This window comes from Chanodichthys erythropterus, chromosome 9 (genome assembly GCF_024489055.1).
Source record: "Chanodichthys erythropterus isolate Z2021 chromosome 9, ASM2448905v1, whole genome shotgun sequence".
Lineage (NCBI taxonomy): Eukaryota > Metazoa > Chordata > Actinopteri > Cypriniformes > Xenocyprididae > Chanodichthys > Chanodichthys erythropterus.
The window spans coordinates 36,449,930-36,471,774 of record NC_090229.1 but is presented as its reverse complement, the minus strand read 5'-3'; the positions used below and the strand labels follow the sequence as shown (position 1 = coordinate 36,471,774).

The 21,845-nt window shown below is 36.3% G+C and overlaps 1 protein-coding gene across 3 annotated transcripts in view; it reads left to right on the top strand.

The window, feature by feature from the left end:
• Positions 1-3,741: 3,741 nt before the first annotated feature.
• Positions 3,742-21,845, top strand: part of vps13a (vacuolar protein sorting 13 homolog A) — a 90,539-nt gene continuing 72,435 nt past the window's right edge. For 2 of the 3 annotated variants that reach the window (XM_067395485.1, XM_067395486.1), the window contains exons 1-20: positions 3,742-3,997; positions 10,698-10,741; positions 10,872-10,914; positions 11,091-11,186; positions 11,354-11,455; positions 11,534-11,643; positions 11,849-11,908; positions 13,086-13,145; positions 13,234-13,314; positions 13,405-13,462; positions 13,552-13,679; positions 13,764-13,870; positions 13,957-14,128; positions 17,122-17,184; positions 17,340-17,472; positions 17,643-17,737; positions 19,617-19,759; positions 20,009-20,210; positions 20,527-20,641; positions 21,447-21,583. In XM_067395485.1, the coding sequence (XP_067251586.1) occupies positions 3,898-3,997; positions 10,698-10,741; positions 10,872-10,914; positions 11,091-11,186; positions 11,354-11,455; positions 11,534-11,643; positions 11,849-11,908; positions 13,086-13,145; positions 13,234-13,314; positions 13,405-13,462; positions 13,552-13,679; positions 13,764-13,870; positions 13,957-14,128; positions 17,122-17,184; positions 17,340-17,472; positions 17,643-17,737; positions 19,617-19,759; positions 20,009-20,210; positions 20,527-20,641; positions 21,447-21,583 (2,049 nt within the window). In that variant the 5' untranslated portion in view covers positions 3,742-3,897. Of the gene's footprint in view, positions 3,998-10,697; positions 10,742-10,871; positions 10,915-11,090; positions 11,187-11,353; positions 11,644-11,848; positions 11,909-13,085; positions 13,146-13,233; positions 13,315-13,404; positions 13,463-13,551; positions 13,680-13,763; positions 13,871-13,956; positions 14,129-17,121; positions 17,185-17,339; positions 17,473-17,642; positions 17,738-19,616; positions 19,760-20,008; positions 20,211-20,526; positions 20,642-21,446; positions 21,584-21,845 lie in introns of all 3 variants that reach the window. The other variant, XM_067395484.1, reaches the window with a different exon arrangement.

Sequence of the window (21,845 nt, the reverse complement as noted above, 5' to 3'; positions counted from 1 at the left end):
ATGGATCTTGAGAGAGGAAATGTCAATGCTGGCTATGCAGGCCTCACTGAGCCATTGGATTTCAACAAAAATATCTTAATTTATGTTCCGAAGATCAATGAAGGTCTTACGGGTGTGACACGGCATGAGGGTGAGTAATAAATTACGTTATTTTCATTTTTGCGTGAATTAACCCTTTAAGTTAAGTTTAGGCCTATGTACTGAACTAAACATTTTTTCTTTTATACAAAATATATATTTTACAAAATAATTTGTACTTTTACTAGAAAATTACTAGAAAATCAAATTTGAGGTTGCTATAACAAAAAAATGAGGTTCCTGTGAGATTTTCTTTAGGCGCTAGACCAAAAATAGCCACCGGGTGACACGCGTCGATCCGCCATCTTGGAACGTTTAATATGACGCTGTTTACTCACACTAACAAATCAGTGAATTTCATCAAAAATGTAACGGCATTGTGCAGCCTATGGCTGTAATAACCTCCGAGCTATACATTCCAGACGAAATGGGATAGAGGTGAGAATGTGCTGGTTGTGTTTTTTTATGTAAAACTCAATGCAATATCCATATGCAGAATTATCACATTAATAATAAACTAAGTGTTGTGAAAATCATCTGCTAATGTCTATTGCAGATATACATATTCATACATGTGAATAACTATTTCAGATGCACATGACTGTTCCAATATGGCGGATGGTTTATTTAGCAGCCCACAGAGAAACACTTATGAGGCATATAATTCATGTTTCTGTCAAAATTTTACTTATGGGAGATTAGGAATGGTTATAACGGGGAGAGTTGTAACACCATCAATTCCACCAATCAGGGATAAGCTAGGAGTCATGATCATTTCAGTGTTTTTACCCCATTCTGATCCCATATAAATGGTTGTGAAGGTTGGAAATATATAGATTTTAAGGAAGAAAAAAAGAATATAAGGTAAGAATATAACTTTTTTGATCAAAACTATATTTTGCTCAATACTTAAACTTTTGCAGATCAATTAATTAAAACTTACATTAGATTAAATTGTAGTTTCATACATTAAATGATGCATTTTTAACCTGCTAATTTCAAAGTCATTATGCTAATAATGCTTGCTTAAACACTGACTGACAGAGGTGGGTTGGGATGTAACACATCTTTAAAAAGTGTTACAACCATCCCCTTACATACTAAGAATATATATGCCTAGACAATGAAAAAGAAAGACAGACGCAGGTGTGCCATCCAGTGTTTAAAAAAGGACCTCATGAGGTTTCAAAGAGGGCAGGACAGTCAGATCAGTTGCGTATTAAATGTTGAAAGCCAGTGGTGAGGATTATGAGACTTCAGACAATGAAATTGTTTGTATGGAGTAGGGCTGTCACGATATCAGATTTTTCACTACACAATTATCGTGGCCAAAAGAATTCACAATAACAACATATCACAATATCAATAGAAATCTTGAACAAAATGCTATCAGTTGCTATCACTTTCCTTCTGCTGTGATCAGCTCTTCACAGCACCTCTGGAAAGCACACACACACACCAATAATGTAATTCGGATATTGAACAAATGAATATGGACATATTATGTGACTGAAGGATTTTCAGGTGAAAGATAAGCTGCGGCTGTTGCTATGACAACAGCACTTTCACTGGAGGTGAGTGTTACCATAGATACATAATACATATGAGTTTTACATCCAGACAACAGGTTGGCGAGGCTGAGCTTTGATTCGTTCAGGTAATTCATTGATTCATCTATTTTTTTTTTTTAGAGAGGTCCCTGATGCATTTTACTTGAGAAATATTTAGTGAAATACTGCTGTTGTCACTATGTCTTTGATTAACTTACATAGATTGTGTCATATGTTTATGATTGTTTATGATTCAAACATTTTGCTGATCTCACAGAAGAAATAAACTGAATGAGGCAAATATACAGGGCTATGGTGCAGTAGAGTGCAGGAAGTGAACGCTGATTGATTTCATGGTGAAAAACTACATTACCCATGATGCTGTACAGAAAATTCCACCAATCAGAGAGTAGCAATGAGCAAATTGCACAAAAAGTGCTTGCAGGGAACGCCCACTCCCATGAAGCTCCACAAATTACATTAGCGAGTCGTTCTTGCTACACTTTCAAGAAGCATATTTTGTAATAAACTTAAAATATACAGTATTTTTCCATGTTTTAGGGGGCCTGAAAACACAAACTTCAGTTTCATAGTACAGGTTTTTGAAAACGACACAGTTATCATCTCCATGTAAACTACAAAAATGTTTATATGTGAAAACTGTGACATCATACGTATGCGTATTACGTGTTCAGTCTACAGGCGCATAGTGTTTCTTTACAAAGACATCTTTGACATCGCCATCTACTGGCCTGGCAGCAGAATACAACGTTTTTAGGCGTCTTCATGGATCCGTGTGAACAGGGATCATTTTAACAACATTGTCATCTGTACACAAAAAATACAAAGGAAAACCTTTTCCATTACGTTGTTGTTGTGTAAATGCAGCATTAAATTCATGTGTTTCATAATCTTTAATCAAAATAAATTTACCTTCCTCTTGCAGCGACATCTCTTTGATGACGTGTTTACTGGTGCGAGGGCGGGGAAACCTGTCACTCACATGAGACCCACCAATAGCAAACCACAAGCATCCAGTCAAAATACACGAAAATTGTATCAGAAATAATTCATTTTATGGCACTTCGCATTTATCTAGTTTTTTTTTTATTATTAAATTTACAGTAGATGAATACAGTCATAAAAAAATCCATTTTCAATCTATAAAACAGAAAAAAGTCAGGCTATATTTTTCAACAGCAGATATGTCTTAACAACTTTACGATTGTTCTTAATCGAGATTAAAGAGTTACGAAAGATCGTTAGTTCACTTTCAAATAAAATTTTCCTGATAATTTACTCACCCCCATGTATTCCCCCAAAAGCTTACGCCGTATGTCCTACGCCTTCCCTATTCATCTTACGGAACAAATGCGGCACCAGTTCTGTTTTTTAGTAGAATAGGGAAAGCATAGGACATTTTTGGAGCTTTTTGGAGAATATGGAAAGCGGAAGCACGTGCAAGGTGATAATTTGTGTTTATAAAACATATACAGCATACAGTCGTATTTTTTTCGAAAATGACTGAGCGTTTATCTATATAAGACCCTTATTCCTTGTCTGGTATCGTTTAAAGCCCTAAGCTGCACTGAAACTGTAATTTTGACCTTCAACCGTTTGGAGACCATTGAAGTCCACTATAAGGAGAATTATCCTGGAATGTTTTCATCAAAAACCTTCATTTATTTTCAGCTGAAGAAAGAAAGAACATCTTGGATGACATGAGTAAATTAAAATATCAAAGAAAAATAAAATATCTCTAATAAACCAGTAATAATAATAAACCCATTGCATAAATAAGACCATTGTATGTATTTGTATCAATCAAAAATATATCACAAATAAATAAATAAATAATAAAACTTCGGGACCAAAATACATCTGAAAAATAAATCTAGTATTGTTTGGCTGCTCTTTACAGAGACAATATAATAGCGAAAAAACTCAGGGATAATATCGACTTATTAATTTTAAATGCATTTTTTATCGTTTGACTGACTCAACAAGTCATTACTGATTGGCTCACGAGGGGCACATGACCCCAACGGACGTTTCGCGCAGGTCTCCTCCAGTGTCGAACGGGATGTTCGGCAGCAGAGGGCAGTGTCGCACAGGCAGAGCAGTGAAGCGTGCGAAGAACCTCCCTGTCCCTCCAGTGATGTTTATTTCAGGAAACGGGACACTCAGTAAATACAACTACATTCTCAAGCGGTCCAGGAATCGAAGACGAAGGAAAGCATGCTGATGGTTGTGTGAGGAGCGCGTAAAGATGGTGTTTGAGTCAGTGGTGGTCGATGTCTTGAACAGGTTTCTGGGCGACTATGTGGTGAACCTCGACAGCTCGCAGCTCAGCCTCGGCATATGGGGAGGTACAGTAAACGTGCCAGCTGTCAAATCCTAATGTGTCTGCTGCTAAAAACGTGTTTGTGTCAATTCATAAATATATAGAGAACCATATGACTGTTTGCGTTAAGCGTCAGCTCGACCTTACACTGGAATCTGAGAGTCGTGCTTTGACTTTGAGGACAGGTTTGAACATGTAACCTATAAGCTAACTCACTACTACATGCATAATCTATTGTAGGGATGTTGATTAACTCCTCTGTCTAGTATATTTGTTACTCTAAATTATAGCATTGCTTTGATTGGGAGAGTTCATCCCACATGTACACTCATGTTCACTCTCATGAGGCTCTAAAATGTCCAGTTGCATTTTTATAATGGAAGTTACCTGGGACTGTCCAGCTTCAAAGTTGTCCAAAAAGTACCACACAAGTAATGCATGAGACAGTTTTCACTTTTGGTTGAACCTCCTACTGTATAAGAGTGGAGACTGCTTCACTTTCATTCTGAGATCTTCTGTTCATGCATTTCACTGGTCCTTGACTGTCCAAACAAGAGCATGTTCACATTGACTTTAGTCAGAGACTATTGTATGACTACAATGTCTTTTAACATGGATGTACCATTTCATTAAGTTTCTTTTATGAACATTATGAAACATAAATATGTATCTTTTCAGAAACATTACTATATTCTGAAAAAACGAATAAAAGAGGTTAATTTTATAAAATGTTCCTCTTTTATTAGTTTTCACTGCTAGATCCCTACCATTTGTCCATACCATCAGATAATTATGAAAACTAACAATTTGTCTGATTTAGGCCTGCACAATATTTGAAAATACGGACATTGTGATATTGTTTTTCTGCGATATGAAAACTTAACCAGATGACTTGAATAGCTCTAGAATGATTGGGGTGATCTTGTTGGGGAGTGAATCTGCAGAGAAAATCATAAACAATTTATAAGCATAGATAAAAATATAATAGAACAAAGATACAAATGAAATAAACAGTGCTTTATGATTTTCAGTTAAGTCTAACAGTATTCAGGTACAGAAATTGAATAATCAAATGTAAAATAACACTGCATATAGTCTTCACTGTATACATTAAATATAATTAATCTTTGTTAAAGCTTTTCTCTTTGTATTTTGTTGTTTAATTAACATTAATGATACAGAAAGCAGCAGGTTTATTAGGCTGCTGTCACTTTAAGACTGAATGCACAGATTAAATATGCATTAGCCATAAGCGACGGGCATGTTGAACCATGTTGCGTATATGTGAACAGCGTGCAAGTTCTGAATTGAGTTCTCTTTCGCATCTTCTTGCACTCATGTGGTTTAAAATTGCTTGAATGACAGGACCTAAAACACATGCAAATGATGAACTCACTCAACGGTGGTTAAACTTTGCAATTTGACATTTACGTGGGTTTCAAACCACGGTGCTTGGTCTGTACGGATCAACTACGATGCACAATATTGTTATCGTGGGCACTGATAATTATTATAAAATTATTTATTACGAATTATTCAGATTTGTAGAATGCATTCTAAGAATGCTTTACCCATCAACCGTTTAAAATGCACAACACCACCGTATGCTGTGTCAAAGAGGCATGCGCACTGATGTAAACAAGCCCAACACGCATGAGCAGCACATGGCAGAACGAGTGAAGGAGACGCACTGAATGAAAATGCATATTTACTCTCTGACAACAAATGGAACTGCAGAAATGCAGTGGTTACCCCGGAAACAAAGCAGCTGCACTACCTTTTTAGTGTTTAAATATTTCAAATAGCCATTCAGATTTTTGTATTCGCAATAGTGTTCATCACAGCACCAAATACTTAAAAAAATTAAGGCTATTTATTTTCAAATTTTTATATTTTAATCTGGACTACAACATGCCTTAGGATTAGGCTTTGTTTGCATATGTTCTGATTCTGTTCATTCACACTTTACGATGAGGCTTCATTAGTTAACATAAACTGACAATCAACAATGCTTCTAAAGCATGTATTAATCTTAGTTAATGTTAATTTCAACATTTAATAACATTAAAATCAAAAGTTGTAACTATTATTTGATGGAGCTGAGCTAACATGAACAAACAGTTATTAAACCTTTTATAATATAACAAAACCTTTTTTTGCAAATTATTTCAATATTGTGATAATACAGTATACTGTGATTAAAAGCTTCAAAAATCTAAATTTGATACTGTCATATGCCTACATGTGATACGCAAAATCATATTTCTGACACCATAAAATGTCAACAACATTGTGAAATTTTCTGACTGTGTCAATAGATGGAGCAGAAAATCACTTAAGGTGCATCCCAATTCACATACTTATGCACTATTCTATGATGTTTTTAAGTATAAATCCTGCAAGTAGTGTGTTCACACTGAAAATTCCAAAAAGAAATGGTACACTTTAAATACCTGGATGATGCACTAAATTAACGGAAAAAATGAAGTGTGGAATGTTAGACACTTAATGCACTCAACTGTTGCAGCGGGGGAGGGGGTATCAGACTCCGTTGTTAAATGACAAAATAACCTTATACAATTCACGTATTACATGGATGAGTACATAGTGTACATAGTGTATAGTGCATCATTTGGGACGCAACTTTAGAAACCATCCTGATCTACATCCCGGTGGTTCTTAACCCTCAGCAGATTTTTAAGGGGGCCACAGAACTGACATGACAGATGATTTTATATATATATATATATATATATATATATATATATATATATATATATATATATATATATATATAAGATATTAACTGATATTTCCTTTTTCCTCCTCAATAACTATTTTTTTTCTATGGTAAATAACATACTGACTCAGAATCTTGAATCTTTTGGAATTATTTTACTACAAACCCGATTCCAAAAAAGTTGGGACACTGTACAAATTGTGAATAAAAACAGAAAGCAATGATGTGGAAGTTTCAAATTTCAATATTTTATTCAGAATACAACTTAGATGACATATCAAATGTTTAAACTGAGAAAATGTATCATTTTAAGGGAAAAATAAGTTGATTTTAAATTTCATGGCATCAACACATCTCAAAAAAGTTGGGACAAGGCCATGTTTACCACTGTGTGGCATCTCCTCTTCTTTTTATAACAGTCTGCAAACGTCTGGGGACTGAGGAGACAAGTTGCTCAAGTTTAGGAATAGGAATGTTGTCCCATTCTTGTCTAATACAGGCTTCTAGTTGCTCAACTGTCTTAGGTCTTCTTTGTCGCATCTTCCTCTTTATGATGCGCCAAATGTTTTCTATGTGTGAAAGATCTGGACTGCAGGCTGGCAATTTCAGTACCCGGATCCTTCTTCTACGCAGCCTAGAGCTTAGATTCTCTGCCCGAGCCCGAGCCCGGACTCGGCCCGACCCGACCCGCGGGCCGGGTCGGGCCGATATTTCCCGCCACCGTCCTCGGGCCGGGTCGGGTCGGGCCCTTGTCACGTGTCATGCGCAGCGTCTCGTCCACTCGCAGTCTCGCACGCGTGACGCATCACACCTGTTGTGCGTGTTGTACTATTCAGTAGCTTAAAGCCTCGTTTAAAGCCTCGTTTACACTACACGCGTGCGGCGCGTTACGGCTGCGACGCGGCTACCGGAGCTGATACGCGGCCACTCTAGTCAATGCTCGTGTTTACACCAGCCGCGCCGCGGTGCGTTTGAGAAGCGTCCCAGAAGCGGCTCACCGCGCCGCTTCGCTAAAGATATTTTTGACGGACGCCGCGTCCAAGACGCGCAGCTGAAATACAAAATAAAGTCAAAATAATCACCCTGAGTAAACTCCCGCTCATATTTCACATTAATACGATGCCAGAAACTGACGACAAGAGATTCGAACTTGAAATTTCTTGTTTTTTGTTGTGTTTTAACTTCATCTGTATGGCTACAGCAAAATAAAGTATGGCATAGCAATAAACACAATCAAACCGGACAAAATATAACCATTTAGCCATTAAAAACATGAAAAAATTAACGAAAACAATGTTTGCCAGGCAAATCTAGTGGTCTCGCGAATCCAGCCGCTTCGCTTCTGAAATGCTTCTGGTGTGAGTTGACACCCCTCAGAAGACGGAACAAAACCTTGTCGGAGCCGAAACGAGGCTTAAGTACAACATGGAGCTTGAAGAACCAAAGAAAAAAATAAAACAGGAGAATTAACTTTGAGCAAGTCTGGAGGAAAATCGGAGGTATGGAAACATTTTAAACTAGTTTTAATAAACAAACAACGCAGTTTACATGCTTCTTCCTTGTCGTATTATTCATTAAGATAATAATTAATAAATGCACGCACAATTATGAACTTGATAAATGTTACAGATATGTTTTACTATGCACAAACAAATGCTTTTCAACTTACATATGCAAAATTCAGAATTAAATGAATGTGCTGCAATTTGTACAAAAAGAGAGTCTAGCTATAGCCTACGTGTTTTAGCCATTAAATAAGCACATTTAGTTTCAAGTTTGTTAAGTTTTGTTTTGAAGAAAGATTTTCTTTAAAGTGAATTTCGTTTAGTATTAATTGTATCTTAATTTTAATACATTTTTCATCATCCAATTACCTGGATTTAATACATAAAAAGCAATATAGCAGACAATATAATATTGATATGGAGGCGCCGGCGCGCCACGGACACACTTACACCATTTGAAACTCGTAACACACGCTGTCACCGAATTTACAAATGCACATCTTGCTTGTTGCTCACACACATATTATGTTAAAATAACAATAGGTTGAAGTAACATTATTAATAATAATTAATCTTTAAGAATATTTGATTGAATGCTGAATGTTGAGCTTGTTCAATTTAATAAAATTAAAACTTTATTATAATTAAAATAATTTAATATTTAATATTGAGTCGCCAATTTTTGCTCATTTATTAATAGTATTTATATAATTTATATAACTGCGCAGCTCCCCCCTGTAGCCTATGATCTAGCACAGCAGCACCTGCGTTAAAAAAAATAAAATAATCTGGCGCCGCCCCTGGTTATAACGGCCCACATATTAAAAATGGTCGGGTTTAAATCGGGCTCGGGCTCATAATTACAGTGGACGTGTCGGGCCGGGCCGGGCTCGGACACAACGTGCTCGGGCTCGGGTAGGGTCGGGCTTGATTTGTTGGGCCCGATCTAAGCTCTAACGCAGCCATGATGTTGTAATTGATGCAGTGTGTGGTCTGGCATTGTCATGTTGGAAAGTGCAAGGTCTTCCCTCAAAGAGAAGACGTCTGGATGGGAGCATGTTGTTCTAGAACTTGGATATACCTTTCAGCATTGATGTTGCCTTTCCAGATGTGTAAGCTGCCCATGCCACACGCACTCATGCAACCCCATACCATCAGAGATGCAGGCTTCTGAACTGAGCGCTGATAACAACTTGGGTTGTCCTTGTCCTCTTTAGTCCGGATGATATGGCGTCCCAGTTTTCCAAAAAGAACTTCAAATTTTGATTCGTCTGACCACAGAACAGTTTTCCACTTTGCCACAGTCCATTTTAAATGAGCCTTGGCCCAGAGAAAACGCCTGCGCTTCTGGATCATGTTTAGATATGGCTTCTTTTTTGACCTATAGAGTTTTAGCCGGCAACGGCGAATGGCACGGTGGATTGTGTTCACCGACAATGTTTTCTGGAAGTATTCCTGAGCCCATGTTGTGATTTCCATTACAGTAGCATTCCTGTATGTGATGCAGTGCCGTCTAAGGGCCCGAAGATCACGGGCATCCAGTATGGTTTTCCGGCCTTGACCCTTACGCACAGAGATTGTTCCAGATTCTCTGAATCTTTGGATGATATTATGCACTGTAGATGATGATAACTTCAAACTCTTTGCAATTTTTCTCTGAGAAACTCCTTTCTGTTATTGCTCCACTGTTTTTCATCGCAGCATTGGGGGAATTGGTGATCCTCTGCCCATCTTGACTTCTGAGAGACACTGCCACTCTGAGAGGCTCTTTTTATACCCAATCATGTTGCCAATTGACATAATAAGTTGCAAATTGGTCCTCCAGCTGTTCCTTATATGTACATTTAACTTTTCCGGCCTCTTATTGCTACCTGTCCCAACTGTTTTGAAATGTGTAGCTCTCATGAAATCCAAAATTAGCCAATATTTGTCATGACATTTCAAAATGTCTCACTTTCAACATTTGATATGTTATCTATATTCTATTGTGAATAAAATATAAGTTTATGAGATTTGTAAATTATTGCATTCCTTTTTTATTCACAATTTTTACAGTGTCCCAACTTTTTTGGAATTTGGTTTGTAATTAATAGTCCCAGTTTCTGTTAAAAAAAAACTTTTGAAATCAAGCAGAAATACTAGAGGAAATATGGGGAAATATGAGGCAATTCTGTTGGGCAATGAGGGCCTTTTTAAGCCAATAAGTTTGAGAATCACTGCTGTAGTTTAAATTCATTCATTCATTCATTCATTCATTCATTGTACTGAATGCTAAATTCATCAACATTTATAATAACAGACTAAGACAAGGGAAAAGGTCAATAGGGATGTCCTGGAGGACCTTCCTATAGAGTTTTATGATATGTCATGTGTTTAATCGACTCACTGATAAGTAACTTTTAGCACCACAGTAAATATTTGCTCAATGATATGAATTATTTTAGATAAAGGCGGTTAATATGTCAATGTTTCTTTTGCAGGTGATGCCATATTAAGAAACCTTGAGATAAAAGAAAATGCATTGGTATGCTGATTTATGTTTGTAATGACAATTTTTTGGTGAAGAATATCCATTAAAGAAGAATTTCAGTGTGTTTTTTAATGCTTTGTGAAGTTGAACTAGTGCTCTAATGTGACTTTTATGTTTGTAACAGAGTCAACTGGACATTCCTTTCAAAGTCAGAGCAGGACACATTGGTAAGAGGAGACGGTACCTGACAGATGTTTGAGTTCAGTGTGTTGTGTTGAACTGTTTGCAGTGTGTACTAATATCATAATTGTTGACTTAAATTTCACTTTGTAAAACCAGTATGTGCTGTCATAGCATAAAGTATGATTTGAGCTCTTTCAGAGCTATTATCTGTCCTTATCAGGTCGTTTGGAGTTGAAGATCCCTTGGAAGAACCTGTACACCCAGTCTGTGGAGGCCACGCTGGATGAAGTTTACCTGCTCATCGTGCCAACTGCTAGTAAGAGCTGCTACTTCAGCTAACCCAGACAAATAAAGTGCCTCTATTATGCTTTTACAGGCATTACTTTCCATGTAGTGTGTAATAAAAGGTTTGCAAATTTTCAAATATCAAAGTGCAGATAAATGGAGTTTTTGTCTCCTAAAAGAAAGTATCTGTTCACGCAGGTATAAAGTATGATGCAGAGAAGGAAGAGCGACAGCTACAGGAAGCTCGGCAGAGGGAGCTGCAGCGGATCGAGGAGACCAAACAGAAAGCAGCAGAAAAAGGTGCAGTAGACCATCTGTGCTTGCTTTGCTTGTACATGGAGACAGATGACTTATATCTGCATTTGTCTTTGAATTCAGAGAATCCAAAGGCAGAGAAACAGGACACATTTGTGGAGAAACTGGTTACACAGGTGATCAAAAACCTGCAGGTGAAAATATCCAACATACACGTCCGCTACGAGGATGATGTGAGTACTTCTGACATTTTCTGCAGCTTCTTCCGTTTGGAGCTTTTATATACTAAAATCTGTGATATATGTTCTTCTGTGTTTACATCTTTGAATGTGCTTTTTCATTCATATGGCATGAAGTGTTGCAGACTTTTTAGTCAATTCTGTGTGTTTTAGCGCTTAATATTTACCCTTACTTTCTCAATGTTAAACATGTTTTCAGGTCACCAATCCCAGTGCTCCGCTCTCATTCGGAGTGTCCCTGCAGAACCTCAGTCTCCAGGTGTGCCAATAATTTCATGCAAAATAAAATTAGTAAATTATGACTCTATTGGATGAATCATATTTCACACCAAAAACACAAAATGATAAGAGATAATAGTATTATATATATTTTTTGCATAAAGACAGTAAAGCCTATTTTATTTTTTAATTTAATTTTAATTTAATTTTTTATTTTTATTATTTCTTAATAATATAAAATATAACAATATAGCATATTTAATAAATACTATAAAACTAAATATTAAACAAAAAATATAAAATATGTTAATTTAAATTGAATTAAATATTAACGTTATATGTAAATATATTACATAATCATAAAAATCAATAACTTTTCTTGTGGCATATATATTATTTTTTATTTACTATACATATAAAATATATATTTAATATTTAGTGCTGTCAAATCAATTAATTGCAATTTAATTGCGTTTAACATAAAAGTTTGTAAATATTTAATACGTGTTTATATATATATATATATATATATATATATATATATATATGTATATATATATAATATATGTATATGTAGAATGTAGTATTGAAGGAACGTTGAGTTGCTTCATTGAAGCTTATTGTATTATGTAGAGTAGAGAATTATGGTATAATGAGAGAGAGATCGACTAAACGAGTGTATTACCTGCATCTGATACGGCATTCGTTCTTTAGGTTGATGTCCATAATATTGTATCTATTATAAAAATATCTGTTTGATTGTCCACTGAGGAAAGCAATATCTTTGTCCTTTTCCCATGACAGCGGTGAAACGGTTCCAGTGCTGAAACTGGGGCAATATCGCATGGCTTGTAAAGGCTCTCGGCCAATCAGATTCGAGAACCACAACGAATTATGTCTGTATATACATACATACACACACACACACACACACACATATATATATATATATATATATATATATATATATATATATATATATATATATATATATATATAATATATATAATATATATAATATATAATATGTGTGTGTACGTATGTATATATTTACAAACTTTTATGTTAGATGTGATTAAGCGATTTGACAGCATTAATAATATTTATTATGCACCCCACATTTAATATATTGTTTTATGAATACAATATATGGTTTTTGTGGTTAAATATAACTTGGCTATGTGTCTGTATTATAACATTTTTGTTAAATTTTCCAGACAGCTGATCAGAATTGGAACCCATGTCTTCTGGATGAGAAAGCCAAGCTGTTTTTTAAGGTTTAAAACTTGTCTTTTTCACTTTCACGGTTATGAGAAGCAAAGTTAACCAGTATTATTCACTAATGCCACTTGTTACTTCATTTAGATCGTACGTTTGGACAATCTGTTTGCGTACTGGAATGTGAATTCAGAGCTCTACTCCAACCACATCCCTGAGGAGGCTCTGGTAGGTCTTCACAACTCCATTTGACTCAACTTTGAGTCTAATGAAAATCATCTCCCATCTTCATTGTTTGTGCATTTGTATTTTTCATAGCGATATATGAAGCACAGTGTAGCTGTCCAGAACGCCATCCCTCAGGATTATCATTTCAGTGAGCTCCTTCTTTCTTTCATTCAAAAATGTGTGTTGTTTTCTCTGGAAAATACAAACCAACTATGTTTTTGCGCTTTGCTTATTTAGTCTTTCGTCCAATATCTGCGAAAGCCAAGCTGCGCATGAATCCTCGCTCCGATGTGGACTTCTCCTCTCCGAAAGTGGACCTAGTGGTCAACCTCGCTGAGGTGGCTGTTGAACTTAGCCGGCCACAGGTGTGGAAAATGTCTGTTTAATTTTGTCCAATTCAGTGAACAAATAATCACAAATCATTTATATGACTTTATGGCGTTTTCTAGTACGTCAGCATTCTGGAGCTGTTGGGCTCGGTGGATATGATGACCCGTAACCTCCCATACAGGAAGTATCGTCCATATGTGCCGGTTCACACTAATGCTCGTCAGTGGTAAGTGCATTTTGAGTTTGATAATTCAATTTGTACTTGTTTAATTCGGTGAGGTTCTATACTTTCTGTATTTGTGGTTATCTTAGGTGGCGATATGTGATCACAGGTGTTTTGGAGGTCAACATCAAGCCCCGCCTTCACATGTGGTCATGGCAACACATCCGACGCCATCGGCAACATGTGAAAAAGTACAGAGAGATCTATAAGAACAAAATCACCAGTAAGAAACCTGCAGAGAGTCTGCTGAAGGAGCTTGAGGTGGGTGAGCACTGAGCATGCTCAGTAAAGGGGTAGTTTACTTTCCTCTTCAACCACTACTAATCTGGGTTTATAATCTTATAGCCAAAATATCGCCATATAACAGAGGTAGCGTTTTTTCTTGCCACCAGTTCAGTGACCGTTTGCTCCGCTTCCATCTTTACCCGTTCTCTGCGCTGCACACCGGAAAAGTCATGACCATGCGCGCCACACATGCCACTGCCTAAACTGAAACTGACTGGTCTTCTTTTTATTAGCGGTGTATAAAATGGGCAAACAGCTCTCAGATAATGGGTTGTTGTGTCCACACATGTATTTATTTATTTATTTATTAACTTATTATTTTAGTTCATAAAATCGCAGCATTTTGCGTCATATAATCGCACAAGCTTGACATCGCGATTGCGATTGAGATATGATTAATCGTGCAGCTCTACTGTGAACGGTGAACTGACAAATATAGCTATGTTTTTGTCTGTTTTGTTTTCCTTGTTTGGTTTTATTTTTGGTTTGGTTTGGTTTGTTTTGTTTTGGAGTTTAACAGCCATGGTCAATATGAATGGTGAACTGGCAAATACAATTTTTTTTTTTTTTTTTTGGAGTTTGATAGTTGTGGTCACTATTTGCAAAATGGCAATTAAAGGTGCCCTCGAATGAAAAATTTAATTTATCTTGGCATAGTTGAATAACAAGAGTTCAGTACATGGAAATGACATACAGTGAGTCTCAAACTCCATTGTTTCCTCCTCCTTATATAAATCTCATTTGTTTAAAAGACCTCCGAAGAACAGGCGAATCTCAACATAACACTGACTGTTACGTAACAATCGGGGTGTACGCCCCAATATTTGCATATGTCAGCCCATGTTCCCAACATTATGAAAGGCATTACACAAGGGCAGCCAGTATTAAAGTCTGGATCTGCACAGGTGAATCAACAGACTAGGCAAGCAAGAACAATAGCGAAAAATGGCAGATGGAGCAATAATAACTGACATGATCAATGATATAATGATATTTTTAGTGATATTTGTAAATTGTCTTTCTAAATGTTTCGTTAGCATGTTGCTAATGTACTGTTAAATGTGGTTAAAGTTACCATCGTTTCTTACTGTATTCACGGAGACAAGAGTCGTCACTATTTTCATTATTAAACACTTGCAGTCTGTATAATTCATAAACACAACTTCATTTTTTATAAATCTCCCCAACAGTGTAGCATTAGCCTCATATTCATTCAGAATCAAATCTAAACAATATAACAGTATACTATACTCACATAATCCGACGCATGCATGCCGCATGCATGACGAACACTTTGTAAAGATCCATTTGATGGTTATATTAGCTGTGTAAACTTTGTTTATGCGCTGTTCAAGGCAAGCGCGAGCTCCGTGGGCGGAGAGCACGAGAATTAAAGGGCCAGTAGCCCTGAATCTGTTCATTTATAATGATGCCCCAAAATATGCAGTTAAAAAAATGAATTAAAAAAAACCTATGGGGTATTTTGAGCTGAAACTTCAGACACATTCAGGGGACACCTTAGACTTATATTACATCTAGTTCTAGGGCACCTTTAAGGCTGTGGTTGTTGTTTGTGTTTTGACAGCCATGGACACTATGAATAGTATTTGTGAAATGCCAAAAATGTCTGTGTTTTTGTTTGGTTTTGGTTTGTTGTTTTGTTTTGTTTTTTGTTTTGTTTCATTTTGAGATCCGTGGTCACTATTAATGTTGAACTGGGAAATATGGCTGTTTTTGTTTGGTTTTGGTTTGTTTTGTTTTGGAGTTTGTCAGTCGTGGTCGCTATGATGGTGAACTGGAAAATATAGCTGAGCTTTTTTTTAATTTTTTTTTATGTGATATTAATGGTATTTGAGAAATGGCAAATAATGGGAGTTTGACAGTTGTACTCACTATGAACTGTATTAGTGAAATGGCAAATAAGACTGGTTTTGTTTTGTTTTGACAGTCATGGTCACTGTGAACAGTGAACTGACAAATATGGCTGTTTTTGTCTGTTTTGTTTTGCTTGTTTGGTTTTGTTTTTGGTTTGTTGGTTTGTTGTTTTGTAGTTTGACAGCCATGGTCCCTATGAATGGTGAACTGGCAAATATGGCTGTTTTTGTTTGGTATTGGTGTTTTTATTTTGTTTTGTTGGTTTGTAGTTTGGTAGTTGTGGTCACTATGAACTGTATTTGCGAAATGGCAAATAAGGCTGTGGTTGTGTTGTTTTGTTTTTTGTTTTTTTTTGACAGCCATGGACACTATGAATACTATTTGTGAAATGGCTGTGTTTTTGTTTGGTTTGGTTTGTTGTTTTGTTTTGTTTTGAGAGCCATGGTCACTATCGAAGGTGCGGTAGGTAGATTTTGAACTACGCTGTTGGACATCAAACAATCAAACACACCCCTCTCTTCATTGCTCCGCCTCCAAAACTCACATTCCAATCCTAACCACTCTGCTCCGAGTCGGTCTCGAACCCCGGCCCAATCACTGCTGGCATGCGAGGCGAATGCACAGTTGTGGTCACTATGAACTGTATTTGTGAAATGGCAAATAATGCTATGGTTTTGCTTTGTTTGGTTTGGTTTAGTTTAGTGAACTGTCTAATGTAAACTGGCAAGCGTTGCATAAAGACTATTCAGAAAAATTCTCCTTTTATGTTAAAACAACAACAGCATATTGGTTTGGAATGACATGAGAGTGTGTTTTAATTTTTAGGGTAACTTTAGAATACATTCACAAATTCTTGTATTCTTGTATCTACTTTACATTAAAAAAACAATATTACATACATAGTTACTCTTCACAGTTCAATTCACAGTACTCAAAATGAACCTCCCATAAATCTGGTGTGTTCTGTTCAGAATAGATAATTTTTAACACCTTTTTATTGAGCTTAAAATGTGGCAAAAACCAATTAAGCCTGTTTTCATTTCTGTGACCGCTCTGTTTTGAGCATAACCTTGTTGCTTTTGTTCATCCTTAAGGACACAGAAAGAACCATGGATATATTCAACATCACAATGGCGAGACAGCAAGCTGAGATGGAGGTGACGTGACATCAGTTTCCCACTTGACTCATATAATATTGTATAGATCATTTGAATCCTTAACAAGGTGTGAAGCTTGCAAAGTGAAGGTCTTCTCTAGTTTCTAATTGAACCACACCTGTTGACTCTTGCATATTCTGTCGCTGGTGTTGTAGGCCTCAAAGGCGGGCTTCAGGATATACCGTCCTGGGGTGAAGGTGGAGGAAGAACAGTCACAGGGCTGGTTCGGCTGGATGTGGAACTGGTCTGGAGACAGTGAAACACAAACCAAAGATGTCAAGACAGGAGGTTTGATTGCGCTCTGTATCTGTGTAGTTCGGCAAAACTAGTCCTGCTCAGAATCTGTGCTCTAGAATTCCACGGAACGCTCAGCAGATTCCTAATATTCCACAGAATTCCATATATAAATGTAGATCTGTTTCTGATAGGTTTGTGTCCTCCTGTTTCATATCTCTCAGGTTTTGATGAGCTAATGACCCCAGCAGAGAAAGCCAAACTGTACGCCGCCATTGGATACAGCGAGACAGCCGTCAATCCCAACCTGCCAAAAAATGTTAGTGACAAACAATCATAACATATATAAATCCAGTTTCCTCTTATAGATTTAATTTAGTGTCAGTGCAAGACATTTTCCTCAACTTGACTTAATAATGGTTTATGTATGTGTGCACTACCGTTCCAAAAGTTTGGAATCTTTACAATGTGTTTTTTGAAAGAAGCCTCTTACACTGTTTCCTAACCAGAAGTGATGCGTTATGATTTGAGCAGCAAGCAATTAGTCTGTCCACACCAGACATGACACGACTATGAGACATGACAAAATCAATGAAAAATCACAGCCAATCAGAAGAGTCTCAGCAACACTTGCAGCGCAGTGGATAAATACATAGTCAAGTTCATAAATATTATTAGGGATGTCATTTTAACACGTTAGATTAATTAATCACGTATTATTAATTATTAACGTATTTAACACACTCGCCCCATCTCAGACCTACATAGGTCATCTGACATTTCATACAGTTGATTGATGATGAAGAATAAGAAGCAGGGCAACAACTCTACATGATGGAGCCTATAAAATGTCCCTAAAATTCAAGATATGGGGCAAAAAATACCCCTGTTTGAGTTTTTGTCTAACATTTACATCATATGATATAGGCTAGTTAAGCTATATCACACGAGTAACAAGTGCAATATCACACAAGTGTTGTTTTTATGTCCAGAAAAGCAAATGTGATACTGATTTTATATAACAGTTCAATAAATAAGAAGTTAATAGGCCTATTGTGTTAGTTTAGACACAATATTGTCTATTTTGCTCAATTTTGCCAACAAAAATATAAAGACAAAGCAGAAGTGGTCTCACAGCAACACATTTGATGCTTTACACAATAATGACTTGAAATTATATTTTGGGAGTAATTTCTCAGCCAAATTTGATGTGCGATTAATTAGATTAATTAATCGCCACATCATGTAATTAATTAGATCAAAAAATATATATAATAAACTGAGTGACTGAAACAATCTTGGTCATAGAATATACTTGTTCTTTCACAGTTTGAATGTTCTTTTTTCATTTAATTTATTTTCAATGTGATTGCTTTTAGTACGTTATGGATATAAAGGACACACAAAATGATATCACATGATGATATCTTACTCGCATTAGACACTTTTAACATTTAATAAAGCACACAAACAGTACATGAGATTATCATTATCATACTTTGTTTGTTGTTGCTCAAGCTGCAACGTCGCAGAAATAGGAAACCGTTTCTAAAATAGAATCGGAAAAAATATATATAATCCAAAGAATTATTAAAATGGGAAAGATACCTTTAATTGTGATTGGAACTTTTTGATTTTATTATTATTTATTTATTTATTTATTTATTAATATTTATTACAATTTAAAATAAATATTTTTATATTTGAATATATTTTAAAATGTCATTTATTCCTGTGATGGCAAAGCTGAATTTTCAGCAACATTACTCTGGTCTTCAGTGTCACATGATCCTTCAGAAATCATTCTAATATAATGATTTGATACTCAAGAAACATTTCTGATTATTATCAATGTTGAAAACAGTTGTGCTGCTTCATTTTTATGTGGGAACTGATACGTTTTGAGCAAAATATATATTTTTTTTAACAATATATGTCTTTACTCTTACTTTTCTGTCATTAATTTAATGCATCCTTGCTGAATAAAACAATTCTTTCTTTCTTTCTTTCAAAAAATCTTTCTGACTCCGAACTTTTGAACAGTAGTGTATACACATAAAATATTGATCTGATTTATAAGTGCAATTTTTTTGCCTTCTTTTGTAAGCAGGACATTCCAGACAATTGAAATGATACAAATTTAAGCGGTTTAACTTCATGTAAAGCATCACCCCTCTAACTCATATATTTGTTTGCAGTTTGAAAATATGAAGATAAATTTCCAGCTTCTCCGCCTGTCCCTGTCGATCAAAGAGAGCAGAGAGAAGCCGGAGATAATCAAGCTGTCCGTCATCGATCTGAAAGCCATGCTGGCTCAAAGACCTGCGGCTCAAGCAATAAAGTACTGTGTTCTCAATTCATATCATCTCCTTCACCCTCCGTAAAACTGCTACTCACATTTTTGTGAATGTTAGAGAAAATGTACAGAAGAATTAATATAAGTGTTTTAGAAAGCTGCACGTTTGGCTTTTTAATGTCTTGACTTCACATAGACTTCCTTTGTGAGAACATTAGCGTAAATGTAATTTTTGTTTGTTTGTTGTTTAAACTCAGAACATGCTGTGTGATATAATGTGTTTTTTTTTTTTAGGATCTCTGCTCAGCTCTCAGCGTTTGAAGTCTCTGGTCTCCCACGAGGCAAGTCGGCCCCCATCCTGCTGTCACCACGTCATGTGGACGGGATAAAGGATAAGAATCTTTTGAACCTCATGTTCGAGACGAACCCGCTGGACGCGAATGTGGACCAGAGACTCCGCATTGAATCCCAGGCGCTGGAGATAATCTATGACGCTGTGAGTGAGGAGGAATCTCTCAATGCCAGGATTCAAAAACCTTTTTTTTTTGTCCGCTAAACCCATTTGACATACAATATTTTCTTGAAGTACCTGAGATTTCAAGTTAAAAGTTCAATAATTTGACAACACATTTGCATAATCACAGTTCTCTGATGTTGGTTAATGTTGGTAATGCATGTCACATGACATGCAGCCTTTTGCAATTTAATATCTTTAATTTTACATTTGTACTATAGAATTAATCTATCTATCTTCTCCTCTATAATATGGATGGATAGTGGCATGTTTATTAAGTGTTTTGTTCTTTTTGTAGATGACAGTGAACAGTATGTCAGCTTTCTTCATGCCTCCAAAAGACCTGCAGCTGGATGAACTGACCAACGCCACCCTCATGAAGCTGGAGCATTTCAGAGACAAGACCTCCACAGGTGTGTGCTGATTCACATGCCATCTACTTGTTTTACATGTTTGCTAGACAGTTGGCAGTTCTTGGCCAGAATAAGCTGCAATGTGGAGCATGCTGATAGACACCTGAAGCTCTCATAACTGCAGATTTCCTGTACAATAATAAAAATGTATTTATTATTTATCAAATTGTACCTTTTATCTGTGGTTATTAAAGGGTTAGTTCACCCAGAAATGAAAATAATGTCATTAAGTACTCATCCTCATGTCATTCCACACCTGTAAGACCTTTGTTCATCTTCAGAACACAAATTAAGATATTTTTGATAAAATCAGATGGCTCAGTGAGGCCTGCATTGGCAAAAAGATAATCAACACTTTCAGTGCCCATAAGACATATTTAAAACAGTTCATGTGACTACAGTGGTTCAACCTTAATGTTATGAAGCGACAAGAATATGTTTTGTGCACCAAAAAACAAAACAAAAAAATGATTTATTCAACAATATCTAGTGATGGGTGATTTTAAAACGCTGCTTCATGAAGCTTTACAAATCTTTTGTTTCGAATCAGTGGTTCAGAGCGTGTATCAAACTGCCAAAGTCATGTGAACCATTGAAATTTCAAAACACTTATGACGTAACGAAGCCTCGTTTATGGAAATCACGTGAGACTTTGGCAGCTTAATTTGTGTTCTGAAGATGAAAGAAGGTCTTACGGGTGTGGAACGACATGAGGGTGAGTAATTAATGACAGAAATTTAATTTTTGGGTGAACTAACCCTTTAAATAGTAGCTAGTACTAAACCGTATTGTTCATTGTTGACAGGACTGATGTACATCATTGAGACTCAGAAGGTTCTTGATCTGAAGATAAACTTCATGGCATCATATGTCATTGTACCAGAAAACGGCTTTTATGACCCCAAACACAACCTTGCCATTCTGGATTTGGGTCATTTCCAGGTAAAAACAGCTTACTGTCAGTACTAGGGGTGTAACGGTACCAAACCATTATGGTACAGACGTCACGGTTCATGCAGTCACACGACGAATACAGTCAGTCACAGGCGATCCACGCTATGTCTACCAACCCAAAACAAGAGTTCAGATGCCACACAAGAGCTTGCTATACATTGATTTTCAATTAATTTTTGTGAAGTGCTTCTGCTGCTCCACAAACTTCACGGAAAGGAAACCGGGATGGTAGAAAGTGGTATCCTGTTTG